Genomic DNA, 23296 nt, shown 5'->3' on the forward strand with positions numbered 1-23296 from the left:
AATTTGTAAATATTTAATTTAAACATATTTAACTTTAAGAAAGAGTCCGGTAGGTAAACATGGCTACAATATTTACTTCCCCTGTGTGAAAATTGAAAGTTAAAAGGTATAAAAGTAGTTTGCAAAAAAAAGTTAACAAAAGGAGAAAAGACCCAAATTCGAAGAACATGTGTGGTTACATCGTTCATGTGGATTAAAAAAATGTAACCCTTGTGTGTTGTTTGTGTTTTTTTATATTGATTTTATCCATTTATTATTTGAATTCAATCATTCTCAAATTTTTATTAATATTATAGTTTGTAACACACAAACTACTAAACCTAAAACGTAAAGATGATTTAAAACTATCAGGACAGTAATTTTAACAACCATGGTAACGCGTAAGCGCCCCAGTCCAAATTTTCGTAATGAACTTTTATTAAGCGTGTAAACAATACTACTCTCTTAATAAGATAAACATCTCAATGGATGAATGAATAAAATATTTTGTAAGATTTTTATGTTTGCTCTTGGATTATACGAACGACCAGTGGTGGTATTTCAATATCTTGAATTCCTAGCTACATCTTAAGAATTCACAAACTCTCGATTTATATAGAATTCACTGATCTACGATTTCAAATTCATGAGTTTACATTTTAGCTTCACGAATTCAAATTTTAACTTCATGAATTCACGATTGCATCTTCATGACTTCAAATTCACGACTTCGCGATTTCAACTACACGATTTTACTATTTTAATTCACGAATTCAAATTTATGAATTTATTTTTTTCAAATTCATGATTTTAACTTCGTAAATGCACGATTAAAACATGAATTCACGAAGTCCAAACATGAATTCATAAAGTTGAATTCGTTTCAGTTTATATTTCAATGTTTGTATTGAGCTTAGAACTTTACAATCTGAAGTCATTATATCATTGATGTGTTCATGTCAATTTTTATCTTCATTTTAAGTAAGTCCAAGGTGATATGAGTTTTAATGTAAGTAAATAAGTTACGATTTTCAAAGGATATAGAAGGACGTTGTTCATCATGTAAGAAAAAAAAACACATTTTATTTTCGCTTTCTATTACTTATTTTATCTTGTTTGCTTGTTTTGTCACTAACTTTGTTAAGTTATCGCTTATTTTTTGATCGCTTATATGTAGTTTTTTAAAAATAATATTTGAAATAGAAATAAAATCTGATCTAGACGATGTGTTGGTTACAGTTCAGACTGAAACATAATAGAATTTTCTCTTATCGTAAAAGGTTCCAGGAATATGAAAACAAAATATTAAAGACCTTCATGTTCATGAAAATGAAAAGGAAAAAGTCCAGTTTTTAAGAGAAATATGAGACCTGACCAAGTGCTACGCAAAATTAAGAGACGAGGAGAAACAAAAGCAAAACGTGTTTACTACAAAGGGATGTGGTTACTTTTAAAAATAAGTTTAAGATGTGTCTGTTTACATTTTTGCAACAGGAGAGGGGCACAAACGAGGCGAACCATGTTGCAGAGAGAAAATATGATAAACAAGATCAACTAGAAAGGCGGCGTACAAATGAACGCAACCCTCCCCGCCCCAGTAAAAGACCCCCAAGCCCCCGAAATTCCCCCTCCCCTTTTTGTAGGGGTAATTTATTATGTAGAGACAAGGCTTTAACTCAATTGTGTTTTGTCTGTGATGTGGTTTTTACCATAATAAATAAACAAACACAAAAACAAAGTTTCTTGATAAAACATATTTAATAACCGTATTAAACGAAAAATAAAAATAAATATTCTTTCTAATTTTAAGAATTTTATAGAAATAAATTTTAACTAACACAACAAGAAAGTTAACCAACATATATAAATTATAATTCTTTTATGTCATGTGATGTTATTTACAATAAGATGAATAAATTACACTCAACAAAATTTCACGGTATGAAAATTAATATAAATGAGAGATAGGGCAGGGCAGTAGCGTAACTATTTAAGCAGCGTTTCCAAAGATGTTACTTTATACATGGTATTCTTACTATGTAACCAGCATTATTACATACTCTAACACTATCGGATATATCTCTTATTAAAAACAAATAAGGTCGGAAGTGTGATATATTACACAACAGTGCATTTGCCGTTCTTGTCTCCTTCCTCTGCTTATTTTAAAACCGACACAGCTGACGGCGCCATTTTTGTTTGAAAAAATATGATTAAATAAAAACAACTTTTTGGTAAATTTTTTGTTCTGAAAAACTAACTAGAATGATAGAAAATGGTCTAAGAAGATAAAACGAACACCATATCTTGAATTCAGTCATTAAACGCTGCACAGACGTTTAAAGTGTTTGCTTACATGACGTCACAATATATAGCGCCAAATATCGCTTGCTAAAACAGTCCAACAAAGAACGCTATTTCAATCGTCGCAAACAAGTTAAATTTCACATTTATTTCACTATAAATAATTTATGTCTTGCTTGAAAAAACATAAAGTGAAACAAATAAACCACACATAAATTGTAAATCCACTTTTCAAAAATTCATTATTCTCCAAAATGTGTGTGCATAAAAAACGGAAGACTTAACTGACAGTTTTTTTTTTCAACCGAAGGAACAGCCTTTACAGGACGTTTCTTTTGGAAACTAACAGGTGAAAACAAATTTAACCATCCAATCAAACATTTAATCCAACTACATATTTTCTCCTGACGTGTTAGAATAAAAATATATATTAATTATTTGCATTATAGTATAAATGGCCATTTAATGTCAGGTGACCGCCGAAAAGAGGTGACCGTAAAGTACAGTTCCTACTGTAATAAATGCATGTTTTTTCGTTCAAATTTGCTTTGTAATTAATCACTCGTGATTATATTCCTTAGAAAAATTTAAACACAAACCGTGCCATTAATGTACAACAATGCACTCAGAATTGATATATATTTTCTAATCCATTTAATTTAGTTACATAAATTGAAATAACAAAAGTGTCGAAAATAAAAAAAAATATATTCATTTACTTTTTATTTCCACAAAAAAAAACAAAAAAAAAAAAAAAAAACAACAATCTTTTTCAAACTAAAGGTAATTATCTTCAAATCAAATTAAACAAACTGTTGTTTTGAATCAAAGTAATAAAGGAATTACAAACTTAGTGTCATATTTTTTTAATTTTAATAGAATAGTAAGAAATACAAAAGAAGGGGAAACAACCTGGAAACTAATACATTAGCAAAAGTATGTAACATGCTAATATTACGTGTTATGTGAGTAATGTTTTTAAGTCGGTTAAAAAAGGCTGAATTCTGTAGAATTAAAAAATATTACAACTAATGGTATTGTAGGGCGCATTATCCCTCAGAAAGTTTTTAAATTGTGTCCCCTTTTTGTTTTAAAGTGGAGAATATAAATTAATCTGAAAAGACATCTAAATCATGGGTTAAACTTTTAAGAGCTTGTTGGAAAATTGTTGGCTGAGGACAATAGAATAAATTGTGAAAACAATTTGCCTTTTAAATAGCAACATATTAACTAAGTAGTATTTTAACTTCGATAAAGATATAAACAACAAGAACAGAATATCGTTTAGTTAACTGCAAATAAATCAGTTTTTTTAGAAGCTACAAAGTTTATCAAAATATAAAGTTTTTTAGCAATAAAAACGCATTACTTAGTCATAATGGGCCTTGCGTTAAATGTCAGATGCAGTTTAAGGTATGATTCCTTCCACAATTAGAAATCTTCCCGCATTTTACTTTTATTCAGTTTCTGAAAACTGCCTACGATATATTGTCAAGGATATCGTCTTGTGACACGTTCATTTTCCCATCACTTAAATATCAATGCTTTGTTTTGAATAATAATAATTAGACCATAAAATAAATTAAAATGCGGCTATTTAACGTCTGCAAAAAAATTTTACGCAAGAACATTGAACACAGATTATGATAATTTTGGCTTCCCTTGACCCCAGGAACCTGCATCAAAAGATATGATGGCAAGTTAAAGATGAATATAATAGTTTTATATTTAGGTTAAGGTGGAAGAAATATTTAGATTAAGTGGCATTCACTGGAAACCGGTTTTCATCCAAATGTTTTGCATAAGAATGTAATTTTAACTTCAGGCCCAATCAAAAGCCTTATCTTGATTTTAATTCATTGTTTCATGAAATTTAAATTGATCTTAAACTGGGATAACATTAAATGGTAAAAAACAAAATGTTACAAAGTGTTGATTTTGAAAGAAAGAAAAAAACTATTTTTTAAATTAGAACTGAGGACGTTTTCGGGAGTTTTCATATAGACATATAGGCAAAACTATAACTGTTCAATACTTGGCATGTTGTTAGAATATGATAACAGAGTTATGAAAAATGAAAACGTTGACCCCAATTGTGTTTCGCTTAAAACGTTTCTGTTATCATATTCTAAAAACATGCCAAGTTTAAAAGAATTCTTTTGAACAGTTTTAATTTTGCCTATGTCTGTATGAAAACTTCCGAAAACGACTTTAAATATTAAACAGTTCATTAAAATATCATAATTATAATGATAGGATAACAATAAAGACAAATTTAGTATCAGGATCAATATTTGGACCAACATAGCCTGTAAAATGTTTTTATTACATGCTTTTCGATAGTTTATAGAAATATATCAATGAAATAAAACTGTTATTTCACTGTTTGAAACAGTGAAATTATCAAATTAATATTTTTCCCTGTTTTGAATTTAAGCCCGTTACGTTGTTTAAGTGAAATACCAGCGTGCACAGTACTGGAAACCAACTTACTGGCGTAACGTCGTAAATGACGTCACTTTGTTTTAATTTTTGGCGCACTTTTCATTAAGCATTAGGTAAAAACGTCTTTTTAAACGTTATTTTGCATATAATAAAAAAAATTGTTTAGTTAAGTGTAAGATTGACATATATTTCACCTCGTGAACACCAAATGTTTTTATTCCACTCGTGGCTGCGCCACTTGTGAAATATACCTTTTGGTGCTCACTCGGTGAAATATATTCCGATCTTACACTTAACTTAACAAATATCCTCTATATAATATGTTGTACTATAGAGAGGGCAAATATAAGTATTATAATGTTTAAATTATAGTTAAACAGCATTGTAGATGCTTATTACCAAATGAATGTAAGAATGAATGCGAACTAAATTTTTCACAATGAAGCAAAATGTAAAGACAAATTTTGGCTTCCATATTAAATACAAATAAAACAAATTATGTATAACAGTTCTACTTTAAACCAGCAACCAGAAGAAATGTCATTCAGAATCATTCAACACGTGACTTAACAAAACTAATTGTGAATTTGAGAAACAAATTGATATTGTTGTATAAAATGTTGTTACATATATCATGTTCTAGTGAACAACAGAGAAGATACTTTATACTATCTGTGTCATGTCTTATATGTTTCATGGGTAGAAGTGATCGAATATACAATAAGATAGTATTTTGCGTATAATATGATATAATTATCTGTTCCTTGAAATAAATATTTTGTCTTGTTTATGAAATACAATTTGTCTTATTCATTTAATTTACAATTTGGCTTTGATTGATATTGATGAAAAATAAATCTCTTTCTGTAATGTGTACATATTTATTATTCTTCTTTAAGAACAATTTCTTCTGACTTAGCACGGCGACGAAGTAATGCCTTCTCCAATTCATTTGTAAAGTCCGCACCTGGATTAATATCTTGAGCTGCTTTCCTTAGGTAATTCCCAGGGATGTTTCCACGTCTCCCACTTGCTTCTGCAAGGAACCAACCTTGATTATATTTAAGCTATATAGTTTTCTTAACAAAAAATAAATATAATGAGTCCTTTACAGCTTAAATACGCCGTTTCAGTTGTGAATTTACCACATAGATAGTTTTTACGTTTTGTACAATAACGCTCAGTTAAAATAACTAACAAGAAATGTTAAAAGTCCATTTCAGCGCAAAAGAAAGAAATGTGTAAATATGCAGAAAATTTTAGCCTTAATAATTTGTTCATAATATTATTCATTTGAATACAATTAATAATCAAAACATTTATCTAAAGCCACAAATACAAATAATTTCGATGATATCTGTCCGGAACGCTTACTTAAAGTTTTCGGTGTGACGTAAAACCCAACGATACAAATAAATAAAATTTACATTTAGCCTGGTGAATAAGTGTAAAAGATTTGCAGAGATTGCAAGTGTTAAAAAATTTCAGTAGTTAATTACCAACAGTCTAGAACCTGGTCGGGGCCCCTGTGACCGAGTGGTTCTGGTCATTGGCTTCAAACCATTTGACCCACACTCCTGTAAATTCATTGATATGAGGAAGCTATCCAGCTAGCGTACGGACGTTGGTGTTTTTTTTATCATATTCTGGTTGTGTTTGAAATAATGCTAGGAAGGACAAATGAGGTATAACTCTACCCGGAAAACATGATTGTGGACATATGACCAACACCGTGTTGGTTTTTCTTTATACGGAAGAAAACAAAACATGCAGAGCCTTGTCAGACAGCAAAATTGAAACTCCTGGAAATGAGATAGTTTTAAAGTGGATTCGCGGCCGCCGATGGGCAGACAGACGTTTATCAAACAACATGGTTTCCGGTCAATAACTAGAACCAAGGATGATATATTTAATTAAAAAAACATTGTATATAAGATATCGCTTGATATTGCATTACGGCCAACTAGGGTTATGATTAAGTAACTTTATAGAAATAGAAAAACGATAGCCGGTCAAAGACTAAAGAAAGGAATGAATGTTTCAATGAGTTTCAAACAAAGCCGTCGCGTGGGATAGCTTTGGGTTTTGTAGGGATATGGTCGCTTTAACAGTTACTTTATAGAGAAAATATTTTTTCCGGTTAATAACTAGAGTTTTGGAATGAGTAATTACATTGAAATTTGTTTCCTATAAAGCTTATGTAAAGTCCTTGCTATGGATTTTGAGCCTCCTTATGATCAAGGTCTATGTTAATGTTACTTGAAACAGGAAATCGGTTTCCGGTCAATATAACTGATTTTTAGAATGAATAATTGCAATCAGACCAAGGATGGGATTGCTTTAGGATCACCCTGTGGTCAAGGTCAAGGTCATTTAACTAAATATAGAAAATTTGTTTCCGTTCAATAACTAAAGCTAGTTATGAGATATTTCAACGAAATCTTGTGTAAAGCAAACTTATATTACGACCTAACATTAGTTTGTTTTAGCGCTACGTAGGGTAGTGTTCAATGTCACTTTAACAAAAAAAGACGAATTTGGTTTCAGGTCAATAACTAGAGTTTACTTGACATTAGCAAGCTCGTATGAGGAGCTCGCTTCGTATTTATTTACTCTACCCCTTGCTACCCCAACAAAATCAATGTCAATACGATATTATTTTTCGATTTGATGTCCGAGGGGTGTTCAAATATGAATGCAACTAAGCCAATATCTAACTTTTAACAAGGTTTTGCACGAACTGTATGTACATGTATCGTATAGAAGGTTGTGTAAGCTTTCCATTGATACAATACATTTATAAATCAGTTCAGTCTAGCGATAAACGCTATCTTCTCGTATATACTTAAGCTAAAATCGTTGGTAAAAAGGTATCCTTTCACTGACCAAATAAAGTTCTATATCATGAACCGCTGTATTCTTATATATAATTAATGAAAATATGTCGTATTTATTGGAACACTGAACTTTCTTTTTCATCTGTTCACACGCAGGTGTAAGAAACTTAAAAGAGTTGTGGATTCAGAAAAAGATGCACCTGATGCACGCCGTACGAAAACTAAAAACTTCGCCCAAAAACGGTTGAAAAATTAAAGGATTTGATTGCTACTGATGCAAGATTTACAACTAGGTATATAGCTGAATAAATTTAGTATCTTGGTAGGAGTCGCTCCAAACAATTCTAAGATGTGATTTAAAAATGAGAAGGATAAGTGCCAGATTGTAATCCCACCCCCTTACAAAAAGAGCAAAACTGTCTTAGGGAAAGAATCTTTAAACAATTGTTGAAACAGCTCCCTGAATACAACAATCGATCTTTTGCAAATATCATCACTGGCGATTAGACGTGGTTTCACTTTTATGAGCAAAAGCGAAAGAACCATAACAAATATGGGCAACCAAAGAAAGGAAGTCAAAGACTTTTCATAGCAAAAACGCACCATGAACGTCAAAAAGGTCATGTATGCAATTTTCTTTACAAAACAAGGTCCTGCTATTTCCTATTTGCCGCAGCAAAGGGTAAATCTGCAAATGTTAAGTTTTACAAAAGCGAGGTCCTTCATAAATAAATGAAATATTTCAAAAACCGTCGACCAAAACTGGTCTCCGTGGTGTCAGGTTGTTGCATGACAATGCAAAGCGGCAATTGTACGAGTATATCTGAAACAGGAAAAGGTTGTCTCGGTGTGGCTGTTTTCCAGTGTCTGAACAGTATACCTCGAAAAGATTTGAAACCGTAGCGGTGAGTGACAAGTGGTTGGAAGTCATCAGTCTTAATCACTCGCCGACGGATGACCATTAATTGAATTATTCTTAATTCAAAAAGGTTATATATTTTAACTTTAAACAATATACTTTGGCTTGACTTAGTCTTAGTGTCTCATATAAATAAATGAATACAAAATACTTAATGTTTTCTTTTAAAATGTTTTAGAAAAAGGTGCTTGTGAATTACAACACCAAATCAATTGAAAACTATACCTGGTAATTGGGTTTGCACAATGTCCCGACGATGTACCTACAAAGTTAAAATTGAAATTATTTGGACACAATTTTGATATAACAGTGATGCAATTTTATGAACTATGACAATCATACAAATTATACAATTGCAAATAAGTTATTCTTCTGATTCAAGAGGATGATATCTATATCAAAAAGGTATGGCAAAAGTACATGATATATAAATTAATCGTACTTATTCACTTTATCTTTCGATGGATGGGTATTGACTTAAAATGCATAAATGTAAAGCAATGTCCTTCTAAATCTTCTGATTAATATATCTATAAACAAAACCCGGTCAACTGAACACTTACACGGAAGTAAGTCATATTATTAATTAAATGACTGTTACGCTACTAAAAGATTCCGATGAGCTCGGTCATCAACTTCGTAGTTGGCAAAGAGTTACATTCCATTTTAAGTCAAAGAAATGATCAATAGCTCCGATATCATTTGTTTCCTGTCCTTGCCACCGGGATGGAAAATGTAAATCTATATTTTATAAGAAGTTATGTTGATAAAAAAACATACGTAATGAGTAGGTATCGTATCCGTTCTTATATCCAACATGCTTCTTCGTCGCAGTATCGTATCAGGTGATGGTTTCTTTGCAATCGGAGGTGCAGCTTTATAAAATATGTTGTTAAAGTTTTATGCTCTTAATGTTAAAATGAAAGTCAATAGCTTAAGCTCTAACCATATATGAATTTATAGATTTTCATTTTTTTAAATCGATTTCGATACTTTTCGAAAGGAAACGAATTTAAAAAGTGATAATAACTTGGGGATAAAATAATTAAAAACATTTGAAATATTGTACACTTAGTGACAAATTATAAAAACCATAATTATCATCACCATCGTATTCACAATTCAAATACTTATAGGTACCTTTAGGTGACAGCGTGACCGAGTGGTTTACGCGTCGGACTAGTAACCTAAGGATTGCTGACCATGTTGGTTCACAACCCGTCAGAGTCAGCCGTTACGTCCATGAGCAAAAAACTTTTCACCCATTGCTTAGCACTTTTTTGTTCCAGGACTGTTTCAGAAGTGTTTAAATTAGCTTATTCCTTTCGAGACAATCAGACTAGATTTATTAGTATAAATAAATGTTTTCTAACGTGTTCATTATGATTATGTTAACAGAATACAGGCATTTGCCAATTAATTAAAACAATTCTTATAAGATGATTTGGACGTCAGAAAGTGTTCCTTGCGACTTGCATCTCATATTCATTGAAAATACATATATACAATATATGTTAAGTCACCACCTGTATCTTCAGCTTTCTGTACATAATTCCCAGGGAAGTATCCATATCTCCCGCTTGCTTCACCACAGAACCAATCACCACATTTTTCCCAAACCGTCACAACCTGTCCTGCCTTGATTTCCATATCATCATCCGAGCTTGGTTCGTAATCGTACAAAGCTATATATTTTTCTTAACATAAAGAAAAAACAATTAAATATAATGAATACTTCACTGGTGCTGTTCATATGCCGTTGTTGTTTTTAATTTACTACATAGATAGTTCAAATTACGTTTCGTACACTAACGTTCAACAAACAGATTGACCTGATTACAAGTTAATAAACTTAATATCGTAAATCCATTTTAGCTCAAACAAGAAATATTTTAATATGCAGGAACTTTCAGGTCTAAATAATTTGTACATACTGTACAATGTACTGTCATTTAATTGAATACTATAAATTATCAAAACATTTATCTCATTTCGTTCATATCTGTTCGGAACGCTTATTTTAGGTCTTCTTCATTATCAACCTCAGATTATACAAATGTATCTTTGCTGTATTTGAATTTACCAGGCTTTTGTTGAGGTACTGATATCGTATCGTGACCTGATTGTACATGAAATGCAGGATCTGTGTGTGCTTCTTGTTCTCGTTCTGTACTTAGAATTGGAGATCCTATACATTAAAAACAGCATTTATTTCTTAACATTTAGCCTTGTGAATATGTGTAAAAATTAGCAAAGCTTTAAATTTAGAACAGTTTAAATGTGTCAAGCTACCAACAGTAGTATTGGAATCTAGTACATTCTACCTTACTATGTCGAATATGAATAAGTGAGTGTGTAATCTATGTTTGGGAAGCTGCATTCCTGATCACTTGTCAAATAAATTGGTCCATTCTTATAAAAACTGCCAGAATTTTAATGACACTATGTAATCTTACTGTGTTTATCTGTAGTGTGTTGAATTTAAAACGTAACATATTTTCTTTGTATGTATTCAAATGATGTTAACTATACATTTCAAACGAGACTGTATAATAATTATCTTTTTTTTTTTCAAATATCAAATTTGAGCATAATATAAACTTTAAATGTCAACTTTTTGTGTATTGTAATATGGATTAAAATATAATTAGAACAGGTGAAATATCCAAAAACCAGTTAAACAAGTTATCTCTTCTTTATCTATGAAGGTGTGGAAAAAACACCCGTCAGAATGTTTTATTTTTCTCATTGACATAGTTATGAAATACAATGTATTATCAATATTCGGTTGTGAAACATGGAGTAATGTCAGTTTCTTTTGCCCGGGCCCTGCTTTCGCTAACGTTCACAACTGAGACAAATCTCATCCTAAGATTGTCTCAATATTGTCTGACCTTCTTACCTGAGCAAGTCTCATGTTGGCTTTCTCTTAACTTTGTTTCAACACTTGAAATCTCTACTGAGACTGTGTTGTCCCAAGGACATAAACGGCTATCTTGACATGTTGGTATTAATTAAGATATGCCACAAAGATTTTCTTTGTTTTGAAGTAAATAGTTGCTATGAATGTAAGCTGGCGAAATGTACAAATTTGAGGCGCAACAGAAACACGATTCTTGTTGTTGTTTTTTTTTTTTTTTTTTTGCCTGTGGGTTTCATCAAATGTTTTGCTAAACGTTGTTCTTCAGTTTTTTTCACAAAAACACATGGATTAAGAGATTAATTAGTGTCATTTTTTACACCAAATTGTAGCAGATGAAATTATCTAATATTATGTCAGATTTCTGAAAGAAATAGTGATTTTTTAGAAATTGTGCACAAAGTGTTTTTTGTCTTTGTCTGCATTGGATTGGATTTACCTATACTTGTGTATTTGATTTAACCTGTGTAAAATTGATAACAGTGAACTATTGAATTACTGAGAAGACATACAAAGGATTAACTTCTATAATAGACACACTATAATACAGGTTTATACAAAAGAAAACTGTTAACAGGTTAACTGATCAGAAGTATCTGCAGGCCAAAAGTTTGAACTTCTTTTCGTGGCCATTATTTTTGTTTATAAAAAATACAATATAATCTGAATACAATGTCAAATAGAGGACAAGGTCAGACATTGGGTAATACTAAGCATAATCGCCAACAACAACATAAGTCATTGAAAGGGAAATCTTATACAGATGGACCATCTCTTAAAAATAAAAGAACTCATTCTGATGTCAGTGAAGAAAGCAATACTAGTGTGCTTGGTTTGTCCATTATTCAAACACAACTAGATGAAATGAATGAGAAACTTAGCGGAGTAAAACAGAATCTGGAGCATGTTCTTAAAAAAGAGGATATTGAAGGTCTGATTAAAAAAACTGTTTGTAACATTATGGATAAACTTGAAAAAAAAGATGCATGAAGATATATAGAATAAGGTTCAAGAAAAAAAATTAATGAAAAAATTGACTCTATAACATTTGAAAATCAACAATTGACAGACCAGCTAAAATCTACAGAAACAACATTATAAAAAAAAATAAATGACTTAGAAGAACAAATCAAACACAATGAAAAGAGAAGCAAGGAAGCTTTGAAAAACTCCAACTACAATGAACAATACTAACGTAAAAATAATTTAAAAATAATGGATGTTCAAGAAGATGAAGGTGTAAATAACAACAACCTTTTGACAAAAGTTTGTAATATCTTTGCAACACAGAATGTAGAGGTAGTTAAAAAAGAGGTGTTTGCCCTACATCGTATCCCAACAAGAAAAGATGGAATAAGACCAGTGCTTAATTATTATATGAAAACTATCAATAACAATGTTAAGTCCAGATTGATGAAAAAAAGAAAGAAATGAAAAGGATTGCTCATAGACTGGTAGATGACGTCACATCAGCCAACACTGGTTTGATTAACCGCTTAAAACTAAATACTGATATAGAAAGTGCTTGGTACTTTAATGATTCTGTATATGGAATGACACACACAAAAAATCGCACTTAGTTTGACTTATATGACAACATATTAAATGAAGTTATTGCTGCATCCAAAGCCCGTTCCAACAGTGGAAGGAGATAAAGTGAACTCAAACAGACAATTAAGTATAAACATTGTACATTATAATAGCATTGCTGCCTGTTCTGATTTGTTGGTTTGTTTGAACGTGTTTTTTTTTATTAACATAAAACAATAATGTGATTTGTTATTGAATCCTTAGAATTGATATTTATCTTTATAAACCATTTCACTATTTCTATCGTCCCTTTCAATTTTCATTCTTCACTAGTGTTCATTTTTAAGTACATGTGAATAATAACTATCCTAATTTTTGGCTTATGTATAAATATAATGCTAGTTTTAGAACAAACAAGGTTTTTCAATAAATTTACAGTTATATCCAATTATAGAACAATATATAAATCCAGTGACTTGTGTGTACTGTGTTTTTGTGTAAAGATTGTTTTTAAAACATTAGTTTATTTTTGTTGCAATGCTGTTTATTTTTGTTTTACTAATATATCATTTTATTTGTACCTTGTTGAGGCTTGAATTATTGTTTTATTTGGTGTATATAATATTACTCAGATGTAGTTGTCACTTGAATTGTATAAATAGAAGGAAATGTATAAATGAATCAATATTATGAGAAGTCTCAACATTTTCTGTTACAATTGCCGTAGTTTAAATGATAGTATTAAAAGATGTGATGTGTTAAATCTTTTTCAAACTAAAGAAGCTGATAAACTTTGTCTGCAAGAAACCCATTTTGTAAAACATATAGAAAATGAAATTTATTCTGAGTGGAATGGTTTAGGCTATTTTAGTCATGGAAAATCAAATGCCAAAGTTGTAGCAATTTTATTCAGAGAGAATTTAAATATTAAAATTAATTCATTTAAAACTGATGATAATGGATGATATATAATTTTACAGGTATTGTTTGACTCTTCAACTTTTATATTAGTCAATATTTATGCCCTTAACGTAGATAGTCCAAATTGTTTTTAAAGTTTTTTTTAATGATATTGATACCTTTAATGAGAATGACTCTCTAATAATTTGTGGAGACTATAATCTAAGTACAAAATTCTGCTTTAGGTTATCATAATTATAAATCAAGAAATAATGATATTAAAGCTAGCCTAAGGAATGTTTTACTAGATATTATAGATTTTGAAGATAAAAAAATTTGTTGACCTGTTTAGAGAGTTGCGTGGTAATGTCAAAAAATACACATGGCGACGCACAAATCCTATACAGCAAGGTAGATTAGATTTTTTTCTCCTCTCAAGAGATTTGTATCAATATGTAAGAAATAGAGGATATTTGTTTGTTTGTGTGTAAGATGAAATTTTATTTCATCGAGTGGGCTTTAAAAACAGTATTCTCACGAGTGGCGTAGCCACGAGTGAGAATACTGTTTTTAAAGTTCACGAGATGAAATAAAATTACATCTTACACAACAAACAAACAAATTTTCTTTTTATTTTATGCTTAAAAACAAGTTAAAACGAAATTTCCTTAATATTTACGTTAATATTAAAATCTGTTTTCCCATTTAGAGCCTCAAAAAAGTCGAATTTCTCATTAAATTCAAGAAGTCATGGGCTGAAAAATAAGTTCCACAATCAACGTTAAATGGTGGTGATAGTATTCATTTTATTAAAAAATATGTCTGATCCAATGTTTAAATGATAAAAACAAACAATTCTAGTAGGATAAAAAGTCCAACCATCCATCCATATTTCTGTTACTGACTGCGTAATTATATTAGACCTGGCTTTGTTAAATGTAAGCGGCCGCCATTTTTAAAGTTGTGTATTTCACTGGAGGAAAATAATTGTGTTTGATTCAGAGGGATATCATTTGGATTTGTTAGTCATACACCTTTTTAAAAGAAAGAAAACTTATATGAGGATTGTAACAGACAATAAATAAGTGTTAACAGATGTGTAAACATTCAAAAAAGTGGATAGGAAATTGGAAAACTTGGAAGCCTTACGAATGCTGGGTTGTTTTACATATTCTTCGACTGAAAGCTGTCATTGCTTTTCAAGTTTTCATAAAGCATTCTGCAGTTTTTGCTCGTAGGATACTTAAATGTTCCCAAATGTCATCAAGAGCAGTTTTGCATGTGGAAGGAATGTATTTTTCAGACTGTAAAAATGAAACAAAAAATTAAAGAGACGATATTTGGTGATTGGTAATTTTAATGAATAGAAGTAACTTACTGTAAGTTTTCTTCTTTTTATTACTTTTGACATATAAGTTATTTATAAATTTCAGCTTTGCTTTTCTTTAAACAGTCTGATATTGACGAAATAGTCAGCAAAAATAAAATTGAGGTACAACATGGGGAAAATCTTAAAAAAGTAGTTTCGTCATTGAAAAGTGTGAAATTATATTTTGATAATTTTCACTGTGAAATTATCAAATATAATTTTCACAGATAAATCAGTAATCCACTGAAAAGCATAAAATAAAATGTGATATTGATATTAGTTATAAGTCTGACCATTCAATAATATATTTAGATATTTGTTTTATTCATGTGAATCATGGAAAAGGTTTATGGAAATTTAACAATGCTCCTTTACAGGATATTGATTTTTTTTAAATATTATTAATGAGAAAATAAACGAAGTTAAATTTCAATATTGTTTACCAGTATATAATATTGATTATGTGTTAGATATAAAAAATAAAGACATAGAATTTGTTATTTATGATGAACTTTTTTTAGAAACACTTCTTATGGAAATAAGACGTAAAACCATTTCTTATAGCTCTTTTGAGGTCAAAGAAAGAAATATGTTTGAAAAACAACTTATGGATGAAATTATTTTTATAGAGCAACATTTGACAAATGACAATAAAGAAAGGTTGTTACATTTACAAAATGAGCAAAATGAGTTGTTAAGATCAGCTATGATTAGGCCAAGGTCAAAATGGATAAAATCTGGAGAAAAACCTACTAATTATTTGTTAAGTTTAGAGAAATCACATTGTCAGAAAAGTCATACTTTTTATAGAAATGGATAATGGAACATTTATTTATGTCCAAAAGGATATACGTATTAGAAAAAAAACTTGTTGCTATTATGAAAATTTATATAATGAGGTAAATGTGACTTCAGAAATGAGGTAAATGTGACTTCAGAGTTGATAGAGAACTGAGAAAATTGTACAGTTACTAAGTTGACAAATGATGAATCACTTAAGCTTTACTCTCATATGATGAAGTTTCTTTAACATTAAAGAATATGAAAAATGATAAAAGCCCGGGTTGTGATGGGTTTACAACAATTTTCTTTAAACGTTTTGGAACAGAATTGGACATTTTGTAGTTAGGGCTATTAATTATGCTTATAATTAAATACTTTTTCAAAAAGTCAAAAATTAGGAACAATCACATGTATTCCAAAAGAAAATAAACCTAAACAGTTTTTGATAAACTGCAGACCAATAACTTTATAAAATGTTGTTTATAAATTGGCATCTGGTAGTATAGCAAATAGAATTAAAGGTGTTTTAGATATTTTAGTGTCAAAAGATCAAACTGGAGTTGTTAAAAATATATATATTGGAGAGAATACTAGATTATTGTATGATATAATGGAATTTACTGAAGATAATAATATACCATATTTAATTATGATGATCGATTTCGATAAAGGTTTTGATACATTATCTTTTAAATTTATAGAAAATGCCTTTCACTGTTTAATTTTGGTCCTATGTTAAGGAAATGGATATCATTATTTTTACACAATACTGAAACTTGTGTCATACTAAATGGCTTTTTATCTACATTCTTCAAAGTTAAACGAGACTGTAGGCAAGGTGATCCAATTTCACCGTATATATTCATTTTATGCGCAGAAATGTTGGCTATTAGAATAAAACAATGTAATGATGTTAAAGGTATATTTATAGATGATGAAGAATATAAAATTACACAATTTGCAGATGATACATCACTATTGTTAGATGGTACTGAAAAATCATTTAATAATGCTCTAAAAGTGTTGAATATATTTTCAGAGATTTCTGGACTAAAAGTTAATTTTGATAAAACCAGTCATTTGGATAGATTCCCTTAAGTACAGTACTAGATCAATCAAGACAAAATGGAAACTTACATGGGGTGATACACAGTTTAAATTGGTAGGTTTGATATTTGATGTAGATTTAGATAAAATGATTGATTAAAATCTTTATGAAAAATTACAAAAGGTAAAAAATAGTATAAGTCATTAGAAAGAAAGAATGTTAATAGGTAAAGTCAATGTTGTTAGGTCTATTTTACTTCCATTATTTACACATTGTTTTACAAGTTTGCCAACTCCTTGTTCAATATTTTTAAAGTCACTTAATGATTTATTTTATGACTTTATATGGGGAGACAAGGCAAAAATAAAGCAATCAGTTATGACAAAGACATACAAAGATGGTGGTCTTAACATGGTTGATATTTATAGTTATATACACAGTTTAAAGATAAAACGGCTTAAAAGGTGTGTCAGTAATTGTGATGGAAAATGCTTTGACCTTGTGAAATCACTTTTCAATATTGATAAAATTTTTGATACTGCAAAATTGTTCTGTGAATTGATTATTGATAAGATGAAGAATAGATTCTGGATTGATGTTTTGAAAGCCTATATTGTACTTATTGATAGCTTTATATTGATGATATTGAACAAGTGTTACATATGCCACTATTTTATAACCATAAATTGGTAACAGGAAGTAATTTATATTTCATTAAAACCTTATATGATCATGGATTTAGATTTGTAATGACATTTTAAATCAACATGGAGAGTTTTTAGAATAAAGCTACATAGAACACATTACATGTAAACAATTAATTTTTTACAGTATCATAGTTTGAAACTGGCAATAAACAGATACACACAAAACCTTAATATTTGTATCCAAAATGCCTTACAGTTCAGTATCCTATTATAAGTTGTTACATCAAACCTATCATAGTTGTCAATAACAATCATAAATATGTTTATGAAACCATGGCAAAAACTACAGAGATACCAACATGTGAAGAAAAATGGACATTATACTTTGGAGACATTACCTTAAATTGGCAGTTTATATTTGGTTATGTATTTAAATGTACTAAAGATTCATATATATAATTGTTTCAGACAAGAATTATTCACAGAATATTGGCAACAAACTCTCTTTTATTTAAAATGAAAATAGTTAAATACTAAAATGTGCACTTTTTGTGAATGTCAAGAAGAAACACTGATACTTTTATTATGCAACAAGATTCAGCCAATATTTCAGTTTCTGAAAGAATATATGCATAAATTTGATACCTTTTTTAATTGTAAATCTTTTATTCTAGGCTGTGAACTTAATGATTATAGATATGATATTTTGTTTTTAGAATTACAAAGATACATTTATTTGTCTAAGCGAAACAAATTGTTACCTACTTGTACTGGTTTTAAAAATAGCTTGAAATTAGCTTGGAATATGTATAAAAATATGAATTTGACAGAAGAAGAAATCAATAGATGAGCAATTGTTAAATCTCTTATTGAATAACTGATATAACTACATCAAAATTTGATAATTCTACTAATATAAAAGAAAACAACTTCAAAGCATGCAAGATATTTATTTCAGATGTTATTTTCGCTGTTATTTTCTTTTATAATGTAAATAAATAATATAATTATTAATTTTATTAATTACATGTATATGTGTTAACTGTTAATCATTATGCAATGTGATACAATATTATGTATATGATTTGATTGATATGTATGTTGATATGTTTGAATTGTATATGCAATACATGTAAGGTATGATGGGGATGCCCTCGACCCCTTCAGACCTATTACGAGGAAAATAAACGGGGTAACCCAGTTGGGGCCTCAAAAAACAAACAAACAAAAACACAAAAAACATAATATTATTATATATATACGTATAAGACAATTAAATAAAATGATTTTTGTTGTTGTTCTTGTTTTTGTGTTTTTGTCATTGATTTAGTTGTTGTTGTTGTTGTTGTTTTCTTTTGTATTTTGTATTAACAGCATAATTTCAAAAAGAGATTATATATTTTCTAGTACAAACAATTACAAATGGGTTATATTAATTGAATTCCTTATATGCTTGATTAGTAGATAGAGAAAATGATTTGACATTTTCGCAGTGAACTATTTTAATTGCTGATGATAATAATTGAACAATAATCAAATGTAAATGTCTTTAAAATAACATTCCCTCTTTATTGAAATATGAACGATGTCTGACGAGAAGCAAATTTATTTTTTGCACAGTAGTATAAAATATGCATCATAGTTTTATTATTAAAATTGTGACGTCATGATTTTAACACTTCTTACAGCCGTGAGGCATGATTTTACCGCACAATAATTAGTCTAATCGCTTATTCTTTCTCGTTTTGCCCAATTTAGAATAATATATGTTTATCTGTTACAATAACTAAACAGAAAGGAAATATTACTAATCTATTACATCTAGCTTCACAGCAACCTAATCGGAGACAGCCGAACCCTTGTCTGAATATTTTTGAGATCAATCTCAAATCTCAGATTTTGTCTCAGGAATTTTAGTGAAAGCCAAACTGAGAAAAATCTCAATCTAAATTGAATTGAGATTTAAGCAAAGGTTCTGACCCTGGAAAAGTTTTTGAAAGCCGGACCTTGGCTATTAAACGATTATTTGTAGTGTTGATATCTGTGTCTTTAGGGGACCTGAGGGATGTTGCACGTAGTCATTATCCCTCATGTACAGACTCAATTAAACTGACTCTGCAATTCTCTTGTATTTTTGTTGTGATAAATGTTTCTGAGGGATCACTTTGTTTCCCAGATTTTTGGTAGAATTTTATTCTTCGGTTTCCAGAGTGTTTACTGTACAATTTAAGGTTTCGTGGGATTGTTATGGTTCTTGTTTTATAAAAAGCATTATGTTTTTTACATTATGTTTGTTTGATTGGGGTTTACGTCGCACAGACATAATATACACCTCGGGTGCCCTTCCGTGCTTTATTTCAAGCACAAAGAATTGAGTAGAACCACCGAATCTAGCTTGATAGCTTCCTCACATGAAAGAATCTCAGTCATCAGGATTCGAAACCATTGTGGTGAGGGGCAAGTGGTATGAAGTCAATAAACTTAACTACTTGGCCACGCGCGCCATGTCAATGCATTATCGTTAATAAAAAGAAAAACATTAATTTAATGAATACTTAAAAGGTGCTTGTGAATTAAAACATAAAATAAATTGAAACTTTACCTGGTGTGTGTGTTTGCTCAATTTCCCGAAGCTGTACCTACAAATTGAAATTGAACTGATTTGGACCCACTTTTGATATAATAGGGATTCAATTAAAATAAAACCGAGGGAAAAATGACAATTATAAGAAAAGTACAAGTGCCAATATTCAAGTAATGTTAATGAATTAAAAAGGCGTTGTTGATGTCAAAATTAAATGATATGTTATTTTATTGTATTTTTGCAACGAAGCTATTATTGGGTAACAACTAGAATTTAGACACTTTAGTTAGTCATAATAAAGAAATTACCATTAACTAGTAAAATATTCCGATGAGCTTGATCATCAACTAACTTGTTGTAAAATTATTATATAACATGTATGAATGAAAGTAATGAACATTTACTCCGTGAAAAACACATATCCAAGGCGATTAAAGTATACAGGCGACAAAAGTCGGAATTAAAAACAAATAGAAAAGTTCCGTTATCATTGTTTCCTATCCTCGCCGACCACAAAGTCGAAGGGATGATTAATGCAAAATCTAGTTAAATTACAAGATATTAAAAAGAAGAAAATAACAAAGTAAATACTATAATTACCGTATCATAACTTTCGTGCAACGTTTTCCTTCGTCGCCGTATGGGTCCAGGCGATGGTTTATTTTCAATCGGAGGTGCTTATTTATAGAATACGTTGTTAATATGATTGATGCTCTTAATTTTTTTAATAAAATTCAATTGCTTTAAATCTAATCAGTTACCAATTAAGAGATTGTTTTCATTTTGAATCGATCTGATAAGTTTCAAAAGGAAACAAAGGTGAAAATATCTTTGGATTAAAAATCAAAACATTTAAAAGAATGTTTACTTATTAAGCGGTTTCAAAGCTTACTGTAACCTTAACGTATTCATTATGTAAACAAGATAAAAGGAGATACTATTTCAGTAAAATGATTCCTATTCATAATTAGAAGAATAATTAAAAAATCATTGCCACTTGCATCTCCTATTCAGATCATTGGAAATTAAATATATATAAAAATCTCTGCTACCTGCGGCATCGGGAGGCATTCTTGAATCATATTGTTCATCGTCAGCATCTGGGTCCATGCATTCTTAATATAGAGGAGAAAATCAAATCATCAGGAGCTATAAGCGGATATGATACGCTGGACTTTTAAAATACTGGGCGCAATAAAGAAAGTCTGAACTATTAAAAGCTTCAATTATAAAATTTACACATATATAGTGTATCGATACAACGATGGACCTGAAGTAATCATCCGTTCAGTAACACTGATAGTAAGAGTGAAATTTAAACATTTTTAAAGCAAAGTTCTGTGATTGAAACGAAGATGATTCTTGGAAAAAAAAGATGCAAGAGTAATGAACCTTGTTATAGATGCTATTAGTGATGACAAGTGACAATTAGCTAAAGATTCTTATAATAAACCATTTTTATAAAAGAATTAGAAATCTTAAAATTGTCAATTTTCAAAAAGATTGTCAGATCTAAATCGAAATAATGAGCTACCGCTTAATTTTATATACATACTATTCATTTATTTATTAATTTTCATTCATGAATTAATTCATTCATTAATTGATGAATTCATTCATTCATCCTTTTCATCCGTTCGTTCGTTCGTTCGTCCGATCATTCATTTATTCATTCTGTGTCCATATGAAATCATAGCATTCGACTGTCTTATGGACGTGTAAGTTTGTAATCATAAAATTACCCAGATAAATTGCTTATGTTTATTTAAGGAACATAATTCCTTTTCATCATTGATATGTTTTCGTTATTTAAACCTTATTGTGCAAAAAAAATTCTAACGTGAAAATTTCAAACAGAAGTAAATACCTAGATACAACGTATCAGGGTCAAATAAGAGTCCCATTTTATTACCTTCCTGGTCTTTTCTTTGCAACAACTAGCGCAGAACGTATACGTAGACACGGCAGTGCATAAATATGACACTTGTCATACATACCTCTGAACGTTTAGATCGCAAAACGAATATCATTAAAAAAGGAATATGTAAAGATATCATTGATATTTAGACACTTATAAAAAACCTCTCTATTTGAAGCGTCGCGTGGTTTTTTTCTCAAATATTTAATTTTTGAATGTATGAATGTGTATGTATTTGTACATACACAAAAGGACAGGCTGAAATTGCTGAAATGGAATTGCATTATTAATTATGATATAAGAGTCCGTCCATACATTATGTTATATATTGCATTGAGATATATTGAAAAGCATATAAATAATTCATAATCAATATAAATAAATATAATAAGTTTATAAATTTGATTAAGATGAATATGACATAAAAATTACGACGATGAAGATGAGAAAGATGGCGCATATTACGATTATGGGATGATGATTTGTAACTATTTATAATATAAATTTAATAATGGGATGCTGATGGGAATAATGCTAATTGGGATGGAATTAGAATGGTATGGTAATGATGATGATTATAAGGATGTTAGTGATGCTTGATGGTTTTTTTTGTTGTTCTATTTTAATTGTTTTATTTGTCCATCGAATACCGATTTAAAAACTTTTTATTCATATCTCTGCGCCACCATAGCTTTCTTGGAAAAAACAGCAATAACCAATTACACCGATAGTCATTGACTTCCTACCCAACATGATATCCGAATGAGCACCTAGATGCAAATGATGGTGTTTATCATGATGACTATTATGATGAACAATGATAATAATGGTAATGTTGATGGTAATGATGATGATTGGGATGATTTTAATGATAATTCACAATTAATGCTTTGTTTAAATTTGCCATGGCTATACTTAGGCGAAATTTTGCCATGGCAGAATATTTAAATTTTGAGATACCTACAGTATGTGTAAGAATAATATTCAGTCAGATTTTTCCCAATATTTTAAGACGCTTGCATTGGCAATTTTGCCATTGGAAAGTTACAACTCGTTGCAATGTTAGATATGGCTAGGCTTTTGCTATGATAAAATACCGAAAATCCGTGGCAA

General features: G+C 29.9%; 1 protein-coding gene across 1 annotated transcript; it reads right to left on the bottom strand.

Annotated features, from left to right (window-relative positions):
- Positions 1-5612: 5612 nt before the first annotated feature.
- LOC132746948 (intersectin-1-like) lies at positions 5613-23296 on the bottom strand. Its single transcript, XM_060736232.1, has 8 exons — positions 21318-23296; positions 20866-20942; positions 20284-20320; positions 10568-10672; positions 10011-10181; positions 9265-9359; positions 8710-8746; positions 5613-5764 (listed from the first exon to the last, which is right to left on the bottom strand). Exons 1-8 carry the CDS (start codon positions 21373-21375, stop codon positions 5613-5615), a joined length of 732 nt encoding a protein of 243 aa, XP_060592215.1. The 5' UTR covers positions 21376-23296.

The sequence above is a fragment of the Ruditapes philippinarum genome, unplaced genomic scaffold (genome assembly GCF_026571515.1).
Source record: "Ruditapes philippinarum isolate M1 unplaced genomic scaffold, ASM2657151v2 ctg11439_1_1_1_1, whole genome shotgun sequence".
In the NCBI taxonomy this organism is placed as follows: domain Eukaryota; kingdom Metazoa; phylum Mollusca; class Bivalvia; order Venerida; family Veneridae; genus Ruditapes; species Ruditapes philippinarum.